The 15,872-nt window shown below is 42.8% G+C and overlaps 1 protein-coding gene across 4 annotated transcripts in view; it reads left to right on the top strand.

Moving 5' to 3' along the window:
- LOC115576833 (sodium channel protein type 2 subunit alpha-like) overlaps nt 1-15,872 on the top strand; it is a 37,240-nt gene that overhangs the window by 14,228 nt on the left and 7,140 nt on the right. For 3 of the 4 annotated variants that reach the window (XM_030409413.1, XM_030409410.1, XM_030409411.1), the window contains exons 9-22: nt 92-233; nt 717-923; nt 3,151-3,429; nt 3,961-4,302; nt 5,456-5,588; nt 5,762-6,000; nt 6,095-6,268; nt 6,915-7,271; nt 7,375-7,902; nt 12,285-12,420; nt 13,144-13,298; nt 13,516-13,689; nt 14,084-14,206; nt 15,320-15,595. In XM_030409413.1, coding sequence (XP_030265273.1) covers nt 92-233; nt 717-923; nt 3,151-3,429; nt 3,961-4,302; nt 5,456-5,588; nt 5,762-6,000; nt 6,095-6,268; nt 6,915-7,271; nt 7,375-7,902; nt 12,285-12,420; nt 13,144-13,298; nt 13,516-13,689; nt 14,084-14,206; nt 15,320-15,595 — 3,265 coding nt within the window. The remainder of the gene's footprint in view (nt 1-91; nt 234-716; nt 924-3,150; nt 3,430-3,960; nt 4,303-5,455; nt 5,589-5,761; nt 6,001-6,094; nt 6,269-6,914; nt 7,272-7,374; nt 7,903-12,284; nt 12,421-13,143; nt 13,299-13,515; nt 13,690-14,083; nt 14,207-15,319; nt 15,596-15,872) is intronic. The other variant, XM_030409414.1, reaches the window with a different exon arrangement.

Genomic DNA, 15,872 nt, shown 5'->3' with positions numbered 1-15,872 from the left:
CAATATACTGTATGTTCTTGCCATACATAATAATTATGTTCATATACTACACATGGTACCTCTTGTTTCTAACACCTGCGTGTCCTGACAGGCTCTGTCCGGAGGGCTTCATATGCATAAAAGCTGGTCGTAATCCAGACTATGGCTACACCAGCTTTGACACCTTCAGCTGGGCGTTCCTCTCTCTGTTCCGACTAATGACCCAGGACTACTGGGAAAACCTCTACCAGCAGGTTGGTAGAACTGTGACACATTTATGATCATTATAGAGTGCAGAATTTTAGAAGTCTTTTAGGAATATTTACCATCTGTAAAAGGTGGTAACAGTGAGCTTTGTAGAACGTTTCCAACCAGTCATATCTTGTGCGTAGTTCTGTGGCTAAAGTCAGTAAATATCTGAGCAAACATATCCAGCTAGCTTTTTCAGTTTTCTCAAACGGGCGTGTCACTCTGTAATTATAGACTAGGCCTGTTACGTAAGGGTTTTTTTGTGTGTTTTGTTTTGCACTGCAGCAGCACAATGCCGCAATTTGATATTTGCAAGTCACCAAACAAAGGGATGACCACAACTGAACACTACACATTTTGTTTATCCAACTACAAAGAAGAGACACGACAAACATCCATGATGACATCTGACTTTTACTCTCATGAATAGCTGATAAACAGGTCGTTGTCAAATTCATACCTCTTCTCCTCTCCTGCCTGTCTTTCAGACTTTGCGCGCAGCAGGAAAACCCTACATGATCTTCTTTGTGCTGGTGATCTTCCTGGGCTCCTTCTACCTGGTCAACCTGATCTTGGCTGTCGTGGCCATGGCTTACGACGAGCAGAACCAGGCGACCATCGAGGAGGCCCAGCAGAAGGAGGAGGAGTTCCAGGCCATGCTGGAGCAGCTGAAGAGACAGCAGGAGGAGGCACAGGCAGGACATTTTATCTCTTTATAATTTAGGCTGACAGTCTGTATCTAATTACGTCAAACACTTCATTCGACAGTAATTTCTTTGTCGGCTTTATTGAGAATTCCATTTAAAAAAGTGATGTTTTACCCTTTTAAAGCGACAGGGAACTTTAAGGACCTTTACATTTTTTTTGTTGAGCACTTAGAAAAGTTTGAGTATTTCATAAACATAGACGAGTGGCTGGGAGAATGTCTTCGTGTTTAACTACAGAGCCTCTGTTGACTCTTGAGCTTAAAGTCTTGAGCCAGCTGCCAAAATTACCGTTGCCCCGGGTAACAGAGGGATTTACTGTCCAGGATGACTGACACCCCTCTGCTGTTCCCTCTGGGCTCAGGAGTCCTTGGTCGACCTACAGAAAGAAAAAAGAGCAGAATGAATTGCATATGATTATACTTACTGTAGCTGTAACCGCTGGTACCATGTATGTACAGAGGCTCATCATCAAGGGACAACCATACCTTCCTGGGCAGCCAACCAGTTACTTTGAAGCTTGTCATGGCAAAGTCAGTCTATTTCTGTCTTGCCGCGTGGCATTGATTGGCACAGATTGGTGATATACAGCAGTGATCTCCATCAAGGGGTACTTCAACCCCAGAGACTACTTCTGCAGTTGCCAGGGGTGACATGACAACATTGTGGGGGAGCTCGACTAATTAAACAAAAATAGAAATTGGGATTTTGTCAGAAATAGACTGTTATGTTTTTGTTTATGAGGAAGCAAACACCCAAAATTGGTGAGGTGCCAATCTCCAGCATCAATAGACTACACCATAAAATAGTACGCTAAAATAAATTAATTTTATGAAATAGTCAAAAAGTATTGGATCAGTATTTTAAATAATAACCTAAAGGTTTAGCAGACAAACAGTTGAAATAAAACATCTCAATCATGGATATATGAAAAGTTAGCTTAAAGTATTTTATAAAGGGGTAGAATAGTTGACAAATAGTTGATATAATTAGCTAAAAGTCAGTAATTTAAATAGATAAAAGTAATTTGTTGAAATAATTAATAACTAGCTAAAGTAGCTAAAAGTAAACAGTTGAAATAGTTAGCTTGAAGTTAACCGTTAGAATATTAAGCAAAAGTATTGTTAGAATGGTAAAAAGATCCAGCTCCTGCCATTCCCAGTGGAAATATTATGAATGCAGATTTGAAAAAACTGACCATTGACATTGACAGTTCAAGTGTATGTTAACTGATTGTCACAGTATCTACTTAAATGTAGTGCTACTTAACATCCTCTTTAAAAATTAATTGACAGCACATTTGGAATATAACAGATGGTTATGGAGGTAGGGTAGGGTTGATGAACATGAGCTCATCTGATGTGACGTGAGGTTCAGTAACCCAAAAGAGGTTGACGACCACTGATGCACATACAGTACTTAGAGATGAATCAAGGGCTATATTTTGTTTTACTTCGTGCATATAATTCAATAACCCCATGGCACCCTTCTTATCTCACCCTCATTAGTCGCACGTCAGATAAATCGTCTTCTATCTTCCCGCCTTGCTTTATATTTCCACCTCTGCTCGACCCTTCAGTGGCTGTTTAGCCGGGCTCAGCTATGTCTTATCAGGCTCGTGCACATTTAGATTGTTGCTGTTGGTTGTAGTTGCCATGACAGACTCTTGAATCCTCTTACTATAGTGCTGTGTCTTGTGGGACAGAGAGGCATTTCTCTCCATTAGCATATAGATGAGAGATAAACAAGGGAAAGCAATGAAATTTAATTAAAGTGACATTATTTGTCCCGTGATTGCTACAGAGTCAGAGGTGAATTTGTAACTATACAGGCAGTCTTTTCCTTCTAAAATACCAGATTTTAGCTACTCGCAACCCCCAAACTAGCTTCCTAGCATTTCATGGAAAAATCTTAATATGAAGCAGAATGTCTGTCGATGCACATGATAGTGAATCATGTTCCTCAGGGAAAAATGGAAGAGATTGTCTGATGTTGAATCTGCTATGCATTGGTTTGCTCTGGAAATGTTTTGGTTTGCATGAAAACATTCAGGCGTCCATTTTTAGAAGGCGTCTGAGGCTTATTTGGTTCTTCATGCTGCTGCTGCTGCTGCTGCTCTCAGCTGCCAGGCTTTCTCCTCCACTCCAGTCCACGAGAGCCTCTGAGACAGGCACGGGGTCGCCATGACAACTGTGTTTGTGCTCTGATTGGCTGGTAGGTTGCCGCGGCAGCAGCCACGGAGAGCGGAGAGTACAGCGGGAGAGGGGGCCCCACCTCCGAGTCCTCCTCAGGGACGTCTAAGCTGAGCTCGAAAAGTGCCAAGGAGCGGCGCAACAGGCGCAAGAAGAGGAAGCAGAGGGAGGAGGAGGAGGAGAGGGGGGCAAGGGACAAGTTCCACAAGTCTGAGTCCGAGGACAGCATCAAGAGGTCCAGCTTTCGCTTCTCTATCGATGCCAACAGGCTCTCCTATGAGAAGAGATGCTCCTCACCCAACCAGGTGAATACTTCCCTGACAGAGGAATAAAAAGTGGACGGAAGTTAGTCTCTTCAGACATGTCACATCACGCCACTGATACAATTAAAAGCAGTAAACATATAAAGCCAAGGCCACCGATAACAGTATGTATTCTCTCAAAAGGAGTTACATGAGAAGATGGACACCACTCTGATATCTGTCCTTTCACTATAAAGCTAGAGTCAATTAATTTAGCTTCGCATGAAGACTGTAAGCAGCAAAACCACATAATGCCCTTTTAATACTGATTAAGCTTCAAATGGGGCGGTTTTGTTGCTTTCCGACTGAACCAGACTAACTGTTTCCCCTTGTATCCAGTCATTATGCTAAGCTAAGATAACTGGCTGCTGGCTTTAGCTTCTATTTAGCTTACAGACATGAGTGGTATCAGTCTTCTCATCTAACTCTCCACAAGAAAGTAATTCCCAAAATCTATTTCTTAAAAACACATAAAGATAAATCAAGGAGGATTCACCATTCCCTCCACCCTCTAACCCTAATCTCCTTCATCAGTCCCTCCTCAGTATCCGTGGATCACTCTTCTCACCTCGGAGGAACAGCCGAGCGAGCCTGTTCAGCTTCCGAGGCCGCGCGCGAGACATGGGCTCCGAGAACGACTTCGCCGACGACGAGCACAGCACCTTCGAGGAGAGCGACAGCCGCCGGGGCTCCCTGTTCTTGCCACGCCGCCTCGAGCGCCGCTGCAGCGCCGTCAGCCAGACCAGCCTCGGGGCGCCAAGGATCATGCTGCCCGCCAACGGCAAGATGCACTGCTCCGTAGACTGCAACGGTGTGGTGTCGCTGGTCGGTGGGACTTCAGTAACAACCTCCCCTGTAGGTCTCCTGCTGCCTGAGGTGACTTAACTGCTTGTTTCATGCTTTAAGTTCATACAGTGTAGTTACATTTATCCCCATCCTAGTGTTCTTATGTTGATGAATGATTTCGTCCTTTGCATGTACAGTCCATCAAAGAGATTTTTTAGTTTAGTTTTAATTAGTTTTAGTGTTCAGTTGTTTCAAACCGAAGCCTACATTTGTAGACAATGTGAGACTTTAAGAGATCTGAGTGATCTGGTGATCCCCTGACACCTGGATTCCACTGGGCACGTCTCCCTAACCTCACTGTACGATGCTGTTTTGTTCTGTCCTTAACTTCATATCCCACCGGGAATGTTTCAGAAGTGGAGCATCATGCCCGCCTGATATTGTTGACTTGTTCAGATTGTGTTTGTTTTTTCATATTTCCTTGTTTTTTGTCTCTCTACCATGGGAGGATGGCTATGCATTTACATTGTTCTTTAATTTTCAGTTTTAAGCGTGTTACTTTTTAATCTCCAACTTTGTTGTGCTGTAGATTAAAGTCTGAAAGTAAAACCCACACCCACTGATTCTATCAAAATGATAGATAAATAATAAACATTAGACCCAAAAACCAAAGGTGAAGTGGGAGTCACTGATTAAGAGGGAAACAAAATTTATAGAAACTGGCCAAAAGAAAGAAATCTCAAACACTTGACCCAGATTTAACCCCAAACAGAAACCGCAGGGTGTTGATGGTGTCGACTCCCTGAAAACACACAACAATCTGAGCAGGAGAACTGCAGCCCCCTGATAAAACCTCCCAGCTGACTGACTGCAGCCAGCTGAGGGAGAACATCACAGGTGCACCCAATAGATCCTGATTACCGGTCACCCAGATCTTAAGAAACCCATGTTCACATCTGGACCTTGGGGGAAACTCTGATCTGTCCATAACATTATCAACAGAGGTCCCTCAATACATTCATTGTTTGTTTTGTTCTTTTCATGGGATTTATTGACACGTTTAAAAAAAATCAATCAAAAGAAAATAAAGAATATCACCAAACTCATCCTTCAGAGTTCCTACTCACCATCCCAGCTGTTCTGTTCAAGTTCCTTAAACATCTCCTGTTTTTGCCATTTAGCGCTCGAGTGTCTTGGCATGATTATGTTTATTTCATGTTTTTTGTTTTTGTTTTTTCCCCAGGGGACGACCACAGATACTGAGCTTAAGAAACGGAGGTCGGGTTTTCACCAGCCATCCATGGATTATTTAGAGGAACCAGGGGGCAGGCAGAGAGCCATGAGTGTGGCCAGTATACTCACCAACACCATGGAAGGTAAAGGGTTATGTCATATGTTTTTGACCTTCTTGAATTATTTTATTCCTGTCTTGTACTTTACGCCATGACCCTTTAGTTTTAGAGAAAACTAGGACGGCATATACAATGTAAAGGAATAATTCTTACCTGCTTTTTCTTATCACAAAATGTGTTCATTTCTCCTTTTCCAGAGCTTGAGGAGTCGAGACAGAAATGCCCCCCTTGCTGGTATAGATTTGCCAACACCGGTCTGATCTGGGATTGTTGCCCAGCATGGCTGAAAATCAAGGAGGTAGTCAACAGTGTGGTCATGGACCCATTTGTTGATCTGGCTATCACCATTTGTATCGTCCTCAACACGCTTTTCATGGCCATGGAGCATTACCCCATGACTACAGAGTTCGCTAACGTCCTCTCAGTTGGAAACCTGGCAAGTATTGTCAGATATGCGTACAAAACACATTAACGTGTGCCATGGTACAGATTGGGGTTCTAAAAGTAGTATTTGCCCTTTTTGTCATTAGGTGTTCACTGGCATCTTCACAGCAGAGATGTGCTTTAAGATCATCGCCCTGGATCCCTACTACTACTTCCAGGAGGGCTGGAACGTCTTTGACGGCATCATTGTCAGTCTGAGTCTGATAGAGCTCGGCTTGGCCAACGTGGAAGGCCTCTCTGTGCTCAGGTCCTTCAGATTGGTAAGAGCTCTAGCTGAGTAATATCTTCTTAGTAAAGCTGAATTACCTGAACTGTCTACTGTTAATAAGAGTTATGTACCGGTGATCCTAGAGTCAGGAGCCCACGATGGCTCTCTCAATAACATTCACGCTATTAATGAGGTAATGATGTAACGAGAGCTTTTGAAAATACATGAAATGTCCCACTGAGATTTGTGGCCGTTGGGGCATAGTGTGTTTTTTTCTGCTCACCTGATTAGCTTTGTATGACTGTTGCTGTGCTTCTAGTTTGTTTGAGGTCACAGTCAGTCGTCTTTTACATGCTGAAATTGAGCACACACTCATAGAAATGCTAGGAGTTATATAATCCTGATGCCACTCTCATATCCATCTGTTTTTTTGAGGCAGCTCTCTTTTACGCTGTATTTTCTTAAAGCTTTTGACATCAGTTTGGCATGTTTGGTAGCATAAGCCATCACAGAGACAGCTGGATTGGCAGATGACAGATTTGTAACCCTAACCCTTACCCTGTGGACAAAGCCAGGCGAGAGGCTATGAGAACTGATGTTATATATATATATAGTTATATATTTGTTAATCTATTGAATGTTAATCATGTAGAAAAACATTGTGAACATCAAACACTTTCAACTTTCTTTTGAAACAGCTGAGGGTCTTCAAATTGGCCAAGTCCTGGCCCACTCTGAACATGCTGATCAAGATCATTGGTAACTCAGTGGGCGCTCTGGGGAACTTGACTCTGGTGCTGGCCATCATCGTATTCATCTTCGCCGTGGTGGGCATGCAGCTGTTTGGCAAGAGCTACAAGGAGTGTGTGTGTAAGATCTCCGACGACTGTCAGCTGCCTCGCTGGCACATGCACGACTTCTTCCACTCCTTCCTCATCGTGTTCCGGGTGCTGTGCGGAGAGTGGATCGAGACCATGTGGGACTGCATGGAGGTGGCCGGGCAGAGCATGTGCCTGATTGTCTTCATGATGGTCATGGTCATTGGAAACCTGGTGGTATGGGGTTCTACCTCTTTATTTTCTAGATTATCGAGTCAAGTCCTTTAGACACTAATCTTGTTTAATGGTTATAAGGTCAATCATGTCCACTTCTTCCCAGGTTCTGAACCTGTTCCTGGCTCTCCTTCTGAGCTCATTCAGCGCTGACAACCTGGCAGCAACAGACGATGACAGTGAGATGAACAACCTGCAGATCGCAGTTGGCCGGATCCAGCGGGGCATCGCATTCGTCAAAACAACTGTGCGTCATTTCCTCCAGAGCCTCTGCTTTAGTGGGGGTGGTAAGGGCTCCGGTCTGGCTGAGGAGAGCAAACCTCTGGATGAACTGCACAGCAACGGCAAGGGCAACTGCATCTCCAACCACACTTCAGTGGACATCACCAAAGACCCAAGTGGGGTGTACATGACAGAAGGCAATGGACGGCCAGGAGGGGGGCTGGTAGTTGGGGTCGTGGTTGGTGGGGACACTACGGGGAAGTACCCAATGGATGAATGTGACTACATGTCATTTATTCATAACCCCAGCCTGACAGTCACGGTGCCTATCGCTGTGGGCGAGTCAGACTTTGAAAACCTAAACACAGAAGATTTCAGCAGCGACTCGTCGGATGTGGAGGGCAGCAAAGAGGTAAGATGAAGCTCTTTGATTGGATGACTGACGTCTCTGTCAGTTTGTAGGAAATCTCTTGAGTCACACAGCTTTTTTATCAGATTAGCTCCTTTATACGTGTAAAAGTTAACACCCTACGCAAGTCAGATAATGTATGAATATGTCAGAATTTGCATAGAGATGGCTTTTTCACCGAACATTCAAGCAGTTTGAAAATAACATACCTGCTGACTCATTTGTACATTCATCACGCTGTGGGGATCTTCTGGAGTTAGACTTTGTCCTAGAAGAAGAAAGCGCCATGACAATTAATGACTCAAATGTGCCTTTGTCCTAAGTGTACGTGTCAGTGTGTTTGTGTACAGTGTTATATGGTTGACTTGCAAATGCAGTTCAGTATTATACACACATGTGACAGAGACTACGTAATTCATTGTTCCGTGCGTCACTGGGAAAATTGCGTATGTGTTCATGTGTGAGGATGAAATGAATGAAACAGCAACCTGTTTTTTCTAAATGTAAATCATAGCGTCATCAATAGCGTAGCAAATTCAGTAATGTATTGGCTATTCTAACAGAGCAAATGCCAGGTTTGATGTCAAGTATTGCCAGGCTGGCAGAGCATTTGGGCTGTGCTCCCTGGTGATGTCAACCTGCCACTGTGGGTGTGGTGCCAATTCCCTGTGATTCAAAACAAACCCAGGAGACTATTTCGAGCTATGGCACCGCATGCTCCATATCTGGATCAAGCAATGCTCTCACGTGTCACTGCTGATCTCCACACCCTGTAGCCAGGAGTGGGAGAACTGTGATAGTTAATCACCAGTTAAATCATATTTGGACATTTCTGACCCACTGTGTTATCAAGTTTGATCAAATTACAGTTAGTAAATATTAAAGATCCCATATTATCCAAATTTTTAGGTTCATACTTTTGTTTTTGGTGTCTACTAGAAAATGTTTATAATGTTCATGTTCAGAAAATACTGCATTTATCTCTTACTATCCAGTGCTGCAGTAGCTGTACTCGTCCTCCATCTGACTGCTGTATTTCAGTGTCTGTCTCTTTGAGGCCCGCCTCTCAAAAAGCTCAGTCTGCTCTGATTGGTTAGCTCTCACAGCTCTGAGCATGACCCACCTAGCTTGTTTCTGCAAACGTCTTTTTTTTGTTTTGCGACCTTGGCCATGCTGAGGACGGTGATTGTATAGTTGTGACATCACAACCTTACAGAAGTGCTGGCGGTGCGTTAAAAGGCACAGTTTCTGAGTTTGAGCTTGTGCATTTCTCCGTGGATTGAGCGTTTTGATATTTTCATAGTGTTTTATGGCCCCCCCCCCCCCAGCAGGACTGCAAATCTCACTTCCAGCAATATGGGACCTTTAATTTAGGCATTTAGAGTTACACAATAAACATTTGGTGTGAGCTGTTGGTGTGTCTGTCGTGTGATATGAGTGTCAAACAGCTTTCCACTCTTTTACATTGCATCTAATGAGGAAAAAGCTTTCAGGGAAATCTAAATTGTTGTTTCTTGTGGCTAACTTGTTCCCCAACTGTGCCTTGCAGCAAAAAGCAGACTTGAGGTTGTATGCTGGCTTTTGGTGTGTTTGACTTACTTTGTTTAACCCCCCGTTTGTTATTGCAGCTGTGTCACAGGCGCTCTCAAGGTTTTCAGTGAGAGGAGAATTGTAAGACCACTTTATTGTACCATAGCACTAACCATGAGGACTGCCTATGCCATTACAGACAACAACATATTTTTCTCATACCTTCAATGGATTGCCCATTTTCGTTCTTTGCCTGGTCTGCCCTCCGTCCCCCACCCACTTTCCCACCCCACCCCCTTTGCTTTATACACCCCCTTCCCCAAACAGCAGCACTCAATGCTGTACTCCTTTGAGTTTTCCCTTTACCCCCTCCCTCCCCTGTCATAATTTATCTCCAAGCATCAGGCTGTATTGCAGTTACAAACCATTAGGAATGAGCCACACCACCTTTTTCCATTAATAGACAAATTCATCTAACATGATCTTTGCTTTTGATTTCATTGCTTGGTTTTTGACTTGGTTTTGGGACTTGATTGGCATCAACACACTGAGCTTGAGAATGAAGGAAGAGAGGAGGTGGAGGAGAATGAGGAAAAAAAGATGGAATGGAGGAATGAATTTTGCTGTAGTTTGACAAAATTCATTTGTCTGGTTCATAGCCCATGCATACACACGAGAAGTAGTTGTATGTACTTGTTTTCTGTGATAATCAAATTGTAGTAGAGTGATGAAAGACTCTTTACTGAATTATTTCCAAAGAAATCATTTTGAAACATATATGAATCAATGTGGATCTTTGCAGGGTGGTAAAAACAGATAACACATGTCAATTTATATTCAAACACTTACCTATGATGGTGCACTAAATGAAGGTAATTTTTCATTTTCTGTTTTCCTCAAACAGGGCTACAGACTACATTTTTCACCATTGTCTCAAATAATTATTATGAAAAACCACAGTGAATTTTAACTGGCCCAAAGTCAAAATATTACTAAATATATTAATGTGTTTAGCTGTTAGTTGTGTTAACTCTGTTAACTCCCTCAACTAAACACAACGCAGGACCCTGCCGCCCGTCAGCTGCAGCTAACTAACGCTTCTCCTGCCACTTTCATTAAGGAGTTGTTGTTCACAATGTAGCATTAGCAGGAAAAAATACAGTGTGTCCCATGTCAATAGTGAGTTTACGGCATCCAGGTTATATTTTTTGTAGGCCAGCCAGTGATAAAAACGATAGTAACAGCATGAGAGGATGTGTTCCATCTTAGTCTGCAGTTTGTAATTTGATTAGTGATATTGCATAGAAAAATCCCTTTTGTTCCAAAGATCGCTCTGTGGTCCCAGGGACAATGGGACGCTGTTAGTCTTGAGCCCTGTTGAAACATAAAATTGAACAAGCTCCATCCCTAATTACACTGAATACTGAATATACATCTACGATATGGTGCATGCACACAATTATTGTGGATTACTTGTCCTGTTCTTTGAGCTTCTGCACCTGTGTTATCCTCTTTCCTTCCACTGCAAATATCTCATCAGTCAACTAAATACCAAATATAGTAAAACTTGCCAAAAACCTTCCAAATAACAACGTGTTAGGTTAAAAGCAAAAGCCTCATATAATCCATGTGCAGAGGAGGTAAAATGGGTTTCTTGCTGAAGGGTAGAAAGAGAAACCGGAGGGAAACATCCCCCCAGAAAACGTTGCACTTGCGAGCAGCATGCTTCCATCATTCCCATGCCGTATTAGCTGGGTCCCACGGCAATCAGAGCTGCTGCACTGTCTAGGATGACATGTTCCCGCACTTTACACCCCAGACAGATCAGACATGAGGCCACTTAACACCATGTTTGCCCAAAGAAAAACAGACAGGAAGCCTTATGACACCAAAAAGTCTCACTATATGCAGATGATACTGTAATATACATAGAAGATCACTGCATTTTAGGGGTTTCAGAGGAGTGTTGTCAGGGTTTAGCATGGAAGACAGAGTAAAAACAACTTGACAACAGCAGCAATACTTGTCCTTACATGTGTTTTGCCTGTTGCTAAGAAGGATGTACCATACTTAGTCCTGTATGTTTTCTGGGTATGCATGGGTGCTAATCTAACACGTTTTGCAAATGGGAACAAAAAAAAAAAAAATGCCAGACCACATGCTGTCTTATAAACAGTGCACAGTACTGGTTTTTGCTGGTAAGCTAATGTGGTTTTCCGTCTACTTCAACACAAACAGAAGAAGCTTGTACACTGCTTTCAAGGAATGGAAATAACGTGTTTTCATGTCACTGAGGAAGAAGTTCAGCGGCCCCCTCTGTGGGTGGATTACTAGCTTTGAGGGTGGGGAAATTATTATTCACAGGGGCAATTAAGGAAATGGGTTAAATTGTAAACAAACTGATGAGGGGTCATTTTTCAGTTGACATGAAAATACTTCAGCACACGTTCTGCTTGGTACTATTTCAGGCTTGGATTGATAATGCACTGGAATACTGCATGCACTCTTTCTCAAACGAGGGCACATCAAACGTACCCACAGTGCATTTCTGTAACGCCAACCTCCCCATGCTTTAATCTGATTTGAGCCATCAGATAAAACTAATTTCAAAGCCTGTAGGTACATTTGATCGATGCTGCATGTGATGATGATAATACAATGAAGATAACTTTAAAGAGGCCAACTCTGTGAGCTATTACAGTGCCTCGGTATACAGTTGTGGCACTGGAGTACATGTGAATGGAGTATCACAGTGATAACCAGCTCAGAAGGTTGGCTCCAATAACCACTGAACCTTTGCGTTTCAGGCACTGCTGTGTAACTTTGAGCTTTTATTTTCCCCCTCCTCCATGCAGAAGCTCGATGCAGAGCCCCAGCGTCTGAGTTCATCCGAGGGGAGCACAGTTGATATTCGGCCCCCAGGAGATGGGGTGGATTCAGTGGAGCTTGAGCCAGAGGAGTCACTCGACCCAGAGGCCTGCTTCACAGAGGGTGAGAGGGGATGTGAGGGAGGATGATGGGGGGTGGGAAAGTGGGACAGAGCGAGAAAGGTGGGGGACGAATTGCTTCCAACAGCACATTACATGACATAGAGTAAATCGCGTTAACTGCTTGTGTTTAGCACCGGTGTGCATACTCACCGCTGAGTGACAGTGAATACGAATGCTCAGCAGGACAAAGGGAGAAGAAGTCTGTGGGATTTTCTGGGTTTGTAATGTAACCTGACATTTAGTCCGACACACCTCCGCAACCTACAAATACCTCTCCAGAGTGTGGAGTACAGACATAGAATGTGACGGTTGAGGCTCTGAAATGGGTTAGTAGGTCTGTCACAATAACTACTTTTTGTTGAGTGATATATGTCCTTGAAATATGTGCAAAAAATGGTGTTATTGTCTTTTGAAGACAATTTAATACACACTTCAGTACACAGTTTCAAAGAGGAATGAACTTGTAATTCATAGATAAGTAGAAACATAAAAAATAACCTCACACAACCAAAACAAAAGATAAAACATGAAAAAAAGCTTATGTGCTGTGCCCAAGTCTGATATTGGTGCTTTATTCGGTACAGTCTTTCCTACACATAGACTTTACTGGGACTTAATAAAGGACAAGAGGTAGAGAGATTTGCTTTGGTTTAATCATACCTTCACCCTCAGTCAACATGGAACTCATAATAACGCCTGTGGTCATTTCTTTACATCCCTACAGGCTGTGTACGCAGGTTCCAGTGCTGCCAGATCAATGAGGAGGGAGCACATTATAAGAACTGGTGGAATCTCAGGAAAACCTGCTTTATCATAGTGGAACACAACTGGTTTGAATCCTTCATCATATTCATGATCCTGCTCAGCAGTGGAGCACTGGTACGTGTTTTTTGTATCACAGTATGCGCATTTACCTCCGTTTGTGACCCAAAATAATTCATAACAAAATTTCTAGCATCATTAACGGTAGGTTTGGCTGAGCAGAGTTTGAATTTTCTCACCTGTGTTGCATCAGGTGCTGTGGTTGCAACAATTACACCAACCACACCTCATTGTTTCCTCCAGCAGTCTTTGTATTTATCCCTTGTGTGTGTAGGCGTTTGAGGACATTTACATTGAGCAGCGGAGGACCATCAAAACAGTGCTGGAGTACGCAGACAAGGTCTTCACTTACATCTTCATCCTGGAGATGCTGTTGAAGTGGGTGGCATACGGCTTTGTCAAGTACTTCACCAACGCCTGGTGCTGGCTCGACTTCCTCATCGTAGACGTATGTATATTCAGTCCATACAAAGATCATTTAGACTTTAAGGAAGAGATTTCGAGAACTTGAAAGTGGTAAATGAGAAGATACAGTAAATACCACACCACCTTATGTATATTCCGTTAGCTTAGCTTAGCAATGAAGACAGGAAGCAGGGGGAAAACAGCTAGCTGGAATTCAAGAAAACAAAAAAAAATATGCGGCTACCAGTATTTCTAAAGCTCAAGCACTATTTTGTGTATAAGTCAGAAAGAAGATAGAAACAATATATGAAGTGCTTATCGTTGAGTTTCAAAGGTGTTGCCATTTTTTTCTTTAGGAGAGAGCCAGGCGAGCTGTTTCCATCTGCTTCCATTTCTGACCTTTCACCCTGCCTTTCTGTGTCTTAATCTTCTCTCAGGTGTCCCTTGTCAGCCTTGTAGCTAATGCTCTCGGCTACTCTGAGCTCACAGCCATCAAATCTCTGAGGACACTGAGAGCCCTCCGGCCCCTGAGGGCCTTGTCTCGGTTTGAGGGCATGAGGGTAAGGACATCTCAGAAAACAACGACACAGAAGGAGTGTTTGTGGGCAAGCTGGAAACCAGTATACCTGTGGAATATCTTAGATTAGCTTAGATTACTTTTACAACAACAAAATATTTAAATGGCGTTTCCAGAAAGTTAAAGGTGCATTATGTAGACCTTAAAGGACAACACAACCTCATACTGTTTTACTTTTATATGTGGCAGACCCTGCCACCTTTCTAGCTTCAAACAGTGTTCTGGGACCTTATTTTCACTCTCAGAACAACTTGTTTATTCAGTTATGGAAATGAGTTTGTATTATTACCTCATGAGTATGGTCAATATTAAACTTCTGAGTTTGAATGTCTTCTCCAAAACTACATACTGCCCCTTTAAGCTAACTAGGCCACCTGAAGCATTATTTAGTCATCTCAATCATACATACTTCCAGTTTAATTCTTCTGGGTTAATGTTTGATGTCATTTTGAATGGTTTTATCTCATTAGCCTGACCGTAAGACTGCATGCTTATTACAGCCTCTACATAGAGCGATCTTTTCTTTGCAATTCAACACTGTACTTCTTCTATCTGCATGACTTTCTTCACATTGTGTCAATAGATAACTGTATATAGCTGTTCTGAGGCATTGTTTTCTGACGTTGCTTGTGTGGTGCCTTTGACCTGTAATTTTTTTCTTTGTTGTGTGTCTTTTTCATTTACAGTCAAACAAAATGTTGTGACTTCATCCTGCCTCTCTAAGGTTTTTTTCTGTTTTGCTTTTTTACCTATCAAATGTTAGCTTTCTCACCTGTCCACTTCCTTCTCTCCAACTGTCATGTTGTTAAATTCTCCTTGTAGACGGTGTTAAGAGCTTCATGTGTGCAGACATTACATATTGAATGCAGCTTTGAATAATACAGGAATGCTATGAATTATTAAATCAGTCTTGGCTCTTCTTCTGAAAGTCGTAGCATCTGCCTCCCAGCTCAATCAGATCAGGTTAAGAGTTAAGTGATTAGATGTAACTGCCACTTATCTAAATCAAACAGCCTCTCTGTTTTGGCAACCAGAGACCTCAGTATATGAGTGGCAGGAGAGTGCTGAGTGTATCCGTGTGCTTCGACCTCTCCAGGTTGTGGTGAACGCTCTGCTGGGGGCCATCCCCTCCATCATGAACGTGCTGTTGGTCTGCCTCATCTTCTGGCTCATCTTCAGCATCATGGGCGTCAACCTGTTCGCAGGGAAGTACTACTACTGTGTCAACACCACCAACGACGAGGTCTTCCCCATCAGCGTCGTCAACAACATGACAGAATGCCTGAATTTGATCAACGACAGCGCCCGCTGGAAGAATGTCAAAATCAACTTTGACAACGTCGGGGCCGGATATCTGGCTTTGCTGCAAGTGGTGAGTTAAGTCTCCATTATGAAGACAAAAACGTCTGAAGTATAGAAGAGGAGTATTTACGATTGAACTCTCTGGCTTCTAGTTTTGTCATTGTGATCACTGAGAAAGATTTTTATTCTGTTTTCTGCTCTCTGCATGGCTTCATTTACAAACTGATACAGCAACAGCCAGACCAAAACATATTAGACTACATCAAACAATTTATTAGTCTGCCAATTACTTAAAAATGGCTTTCAGAGACTTTTTTGACAGTCAGGATAAAATTCAAAATAGGGAA

The sequence above is a fragment of the Sparus aurata genome, chromosome 24 (assembly GCF_900880675.1).
Source record: "Sparus aurata chromosome 24, fSpaAur1.1, whole genome shotgun sequence".
Lineage (NCBI taxonomy): Eukaryota > Metazoa > Chordata > Actinopteri > Spariformes > Sparidae > Sparus > Sparus aurata.
Note: the sequence above shows the minus strand (reverse complement) of the source record. Positions and strands in the feature narration are given on the sequence as shown.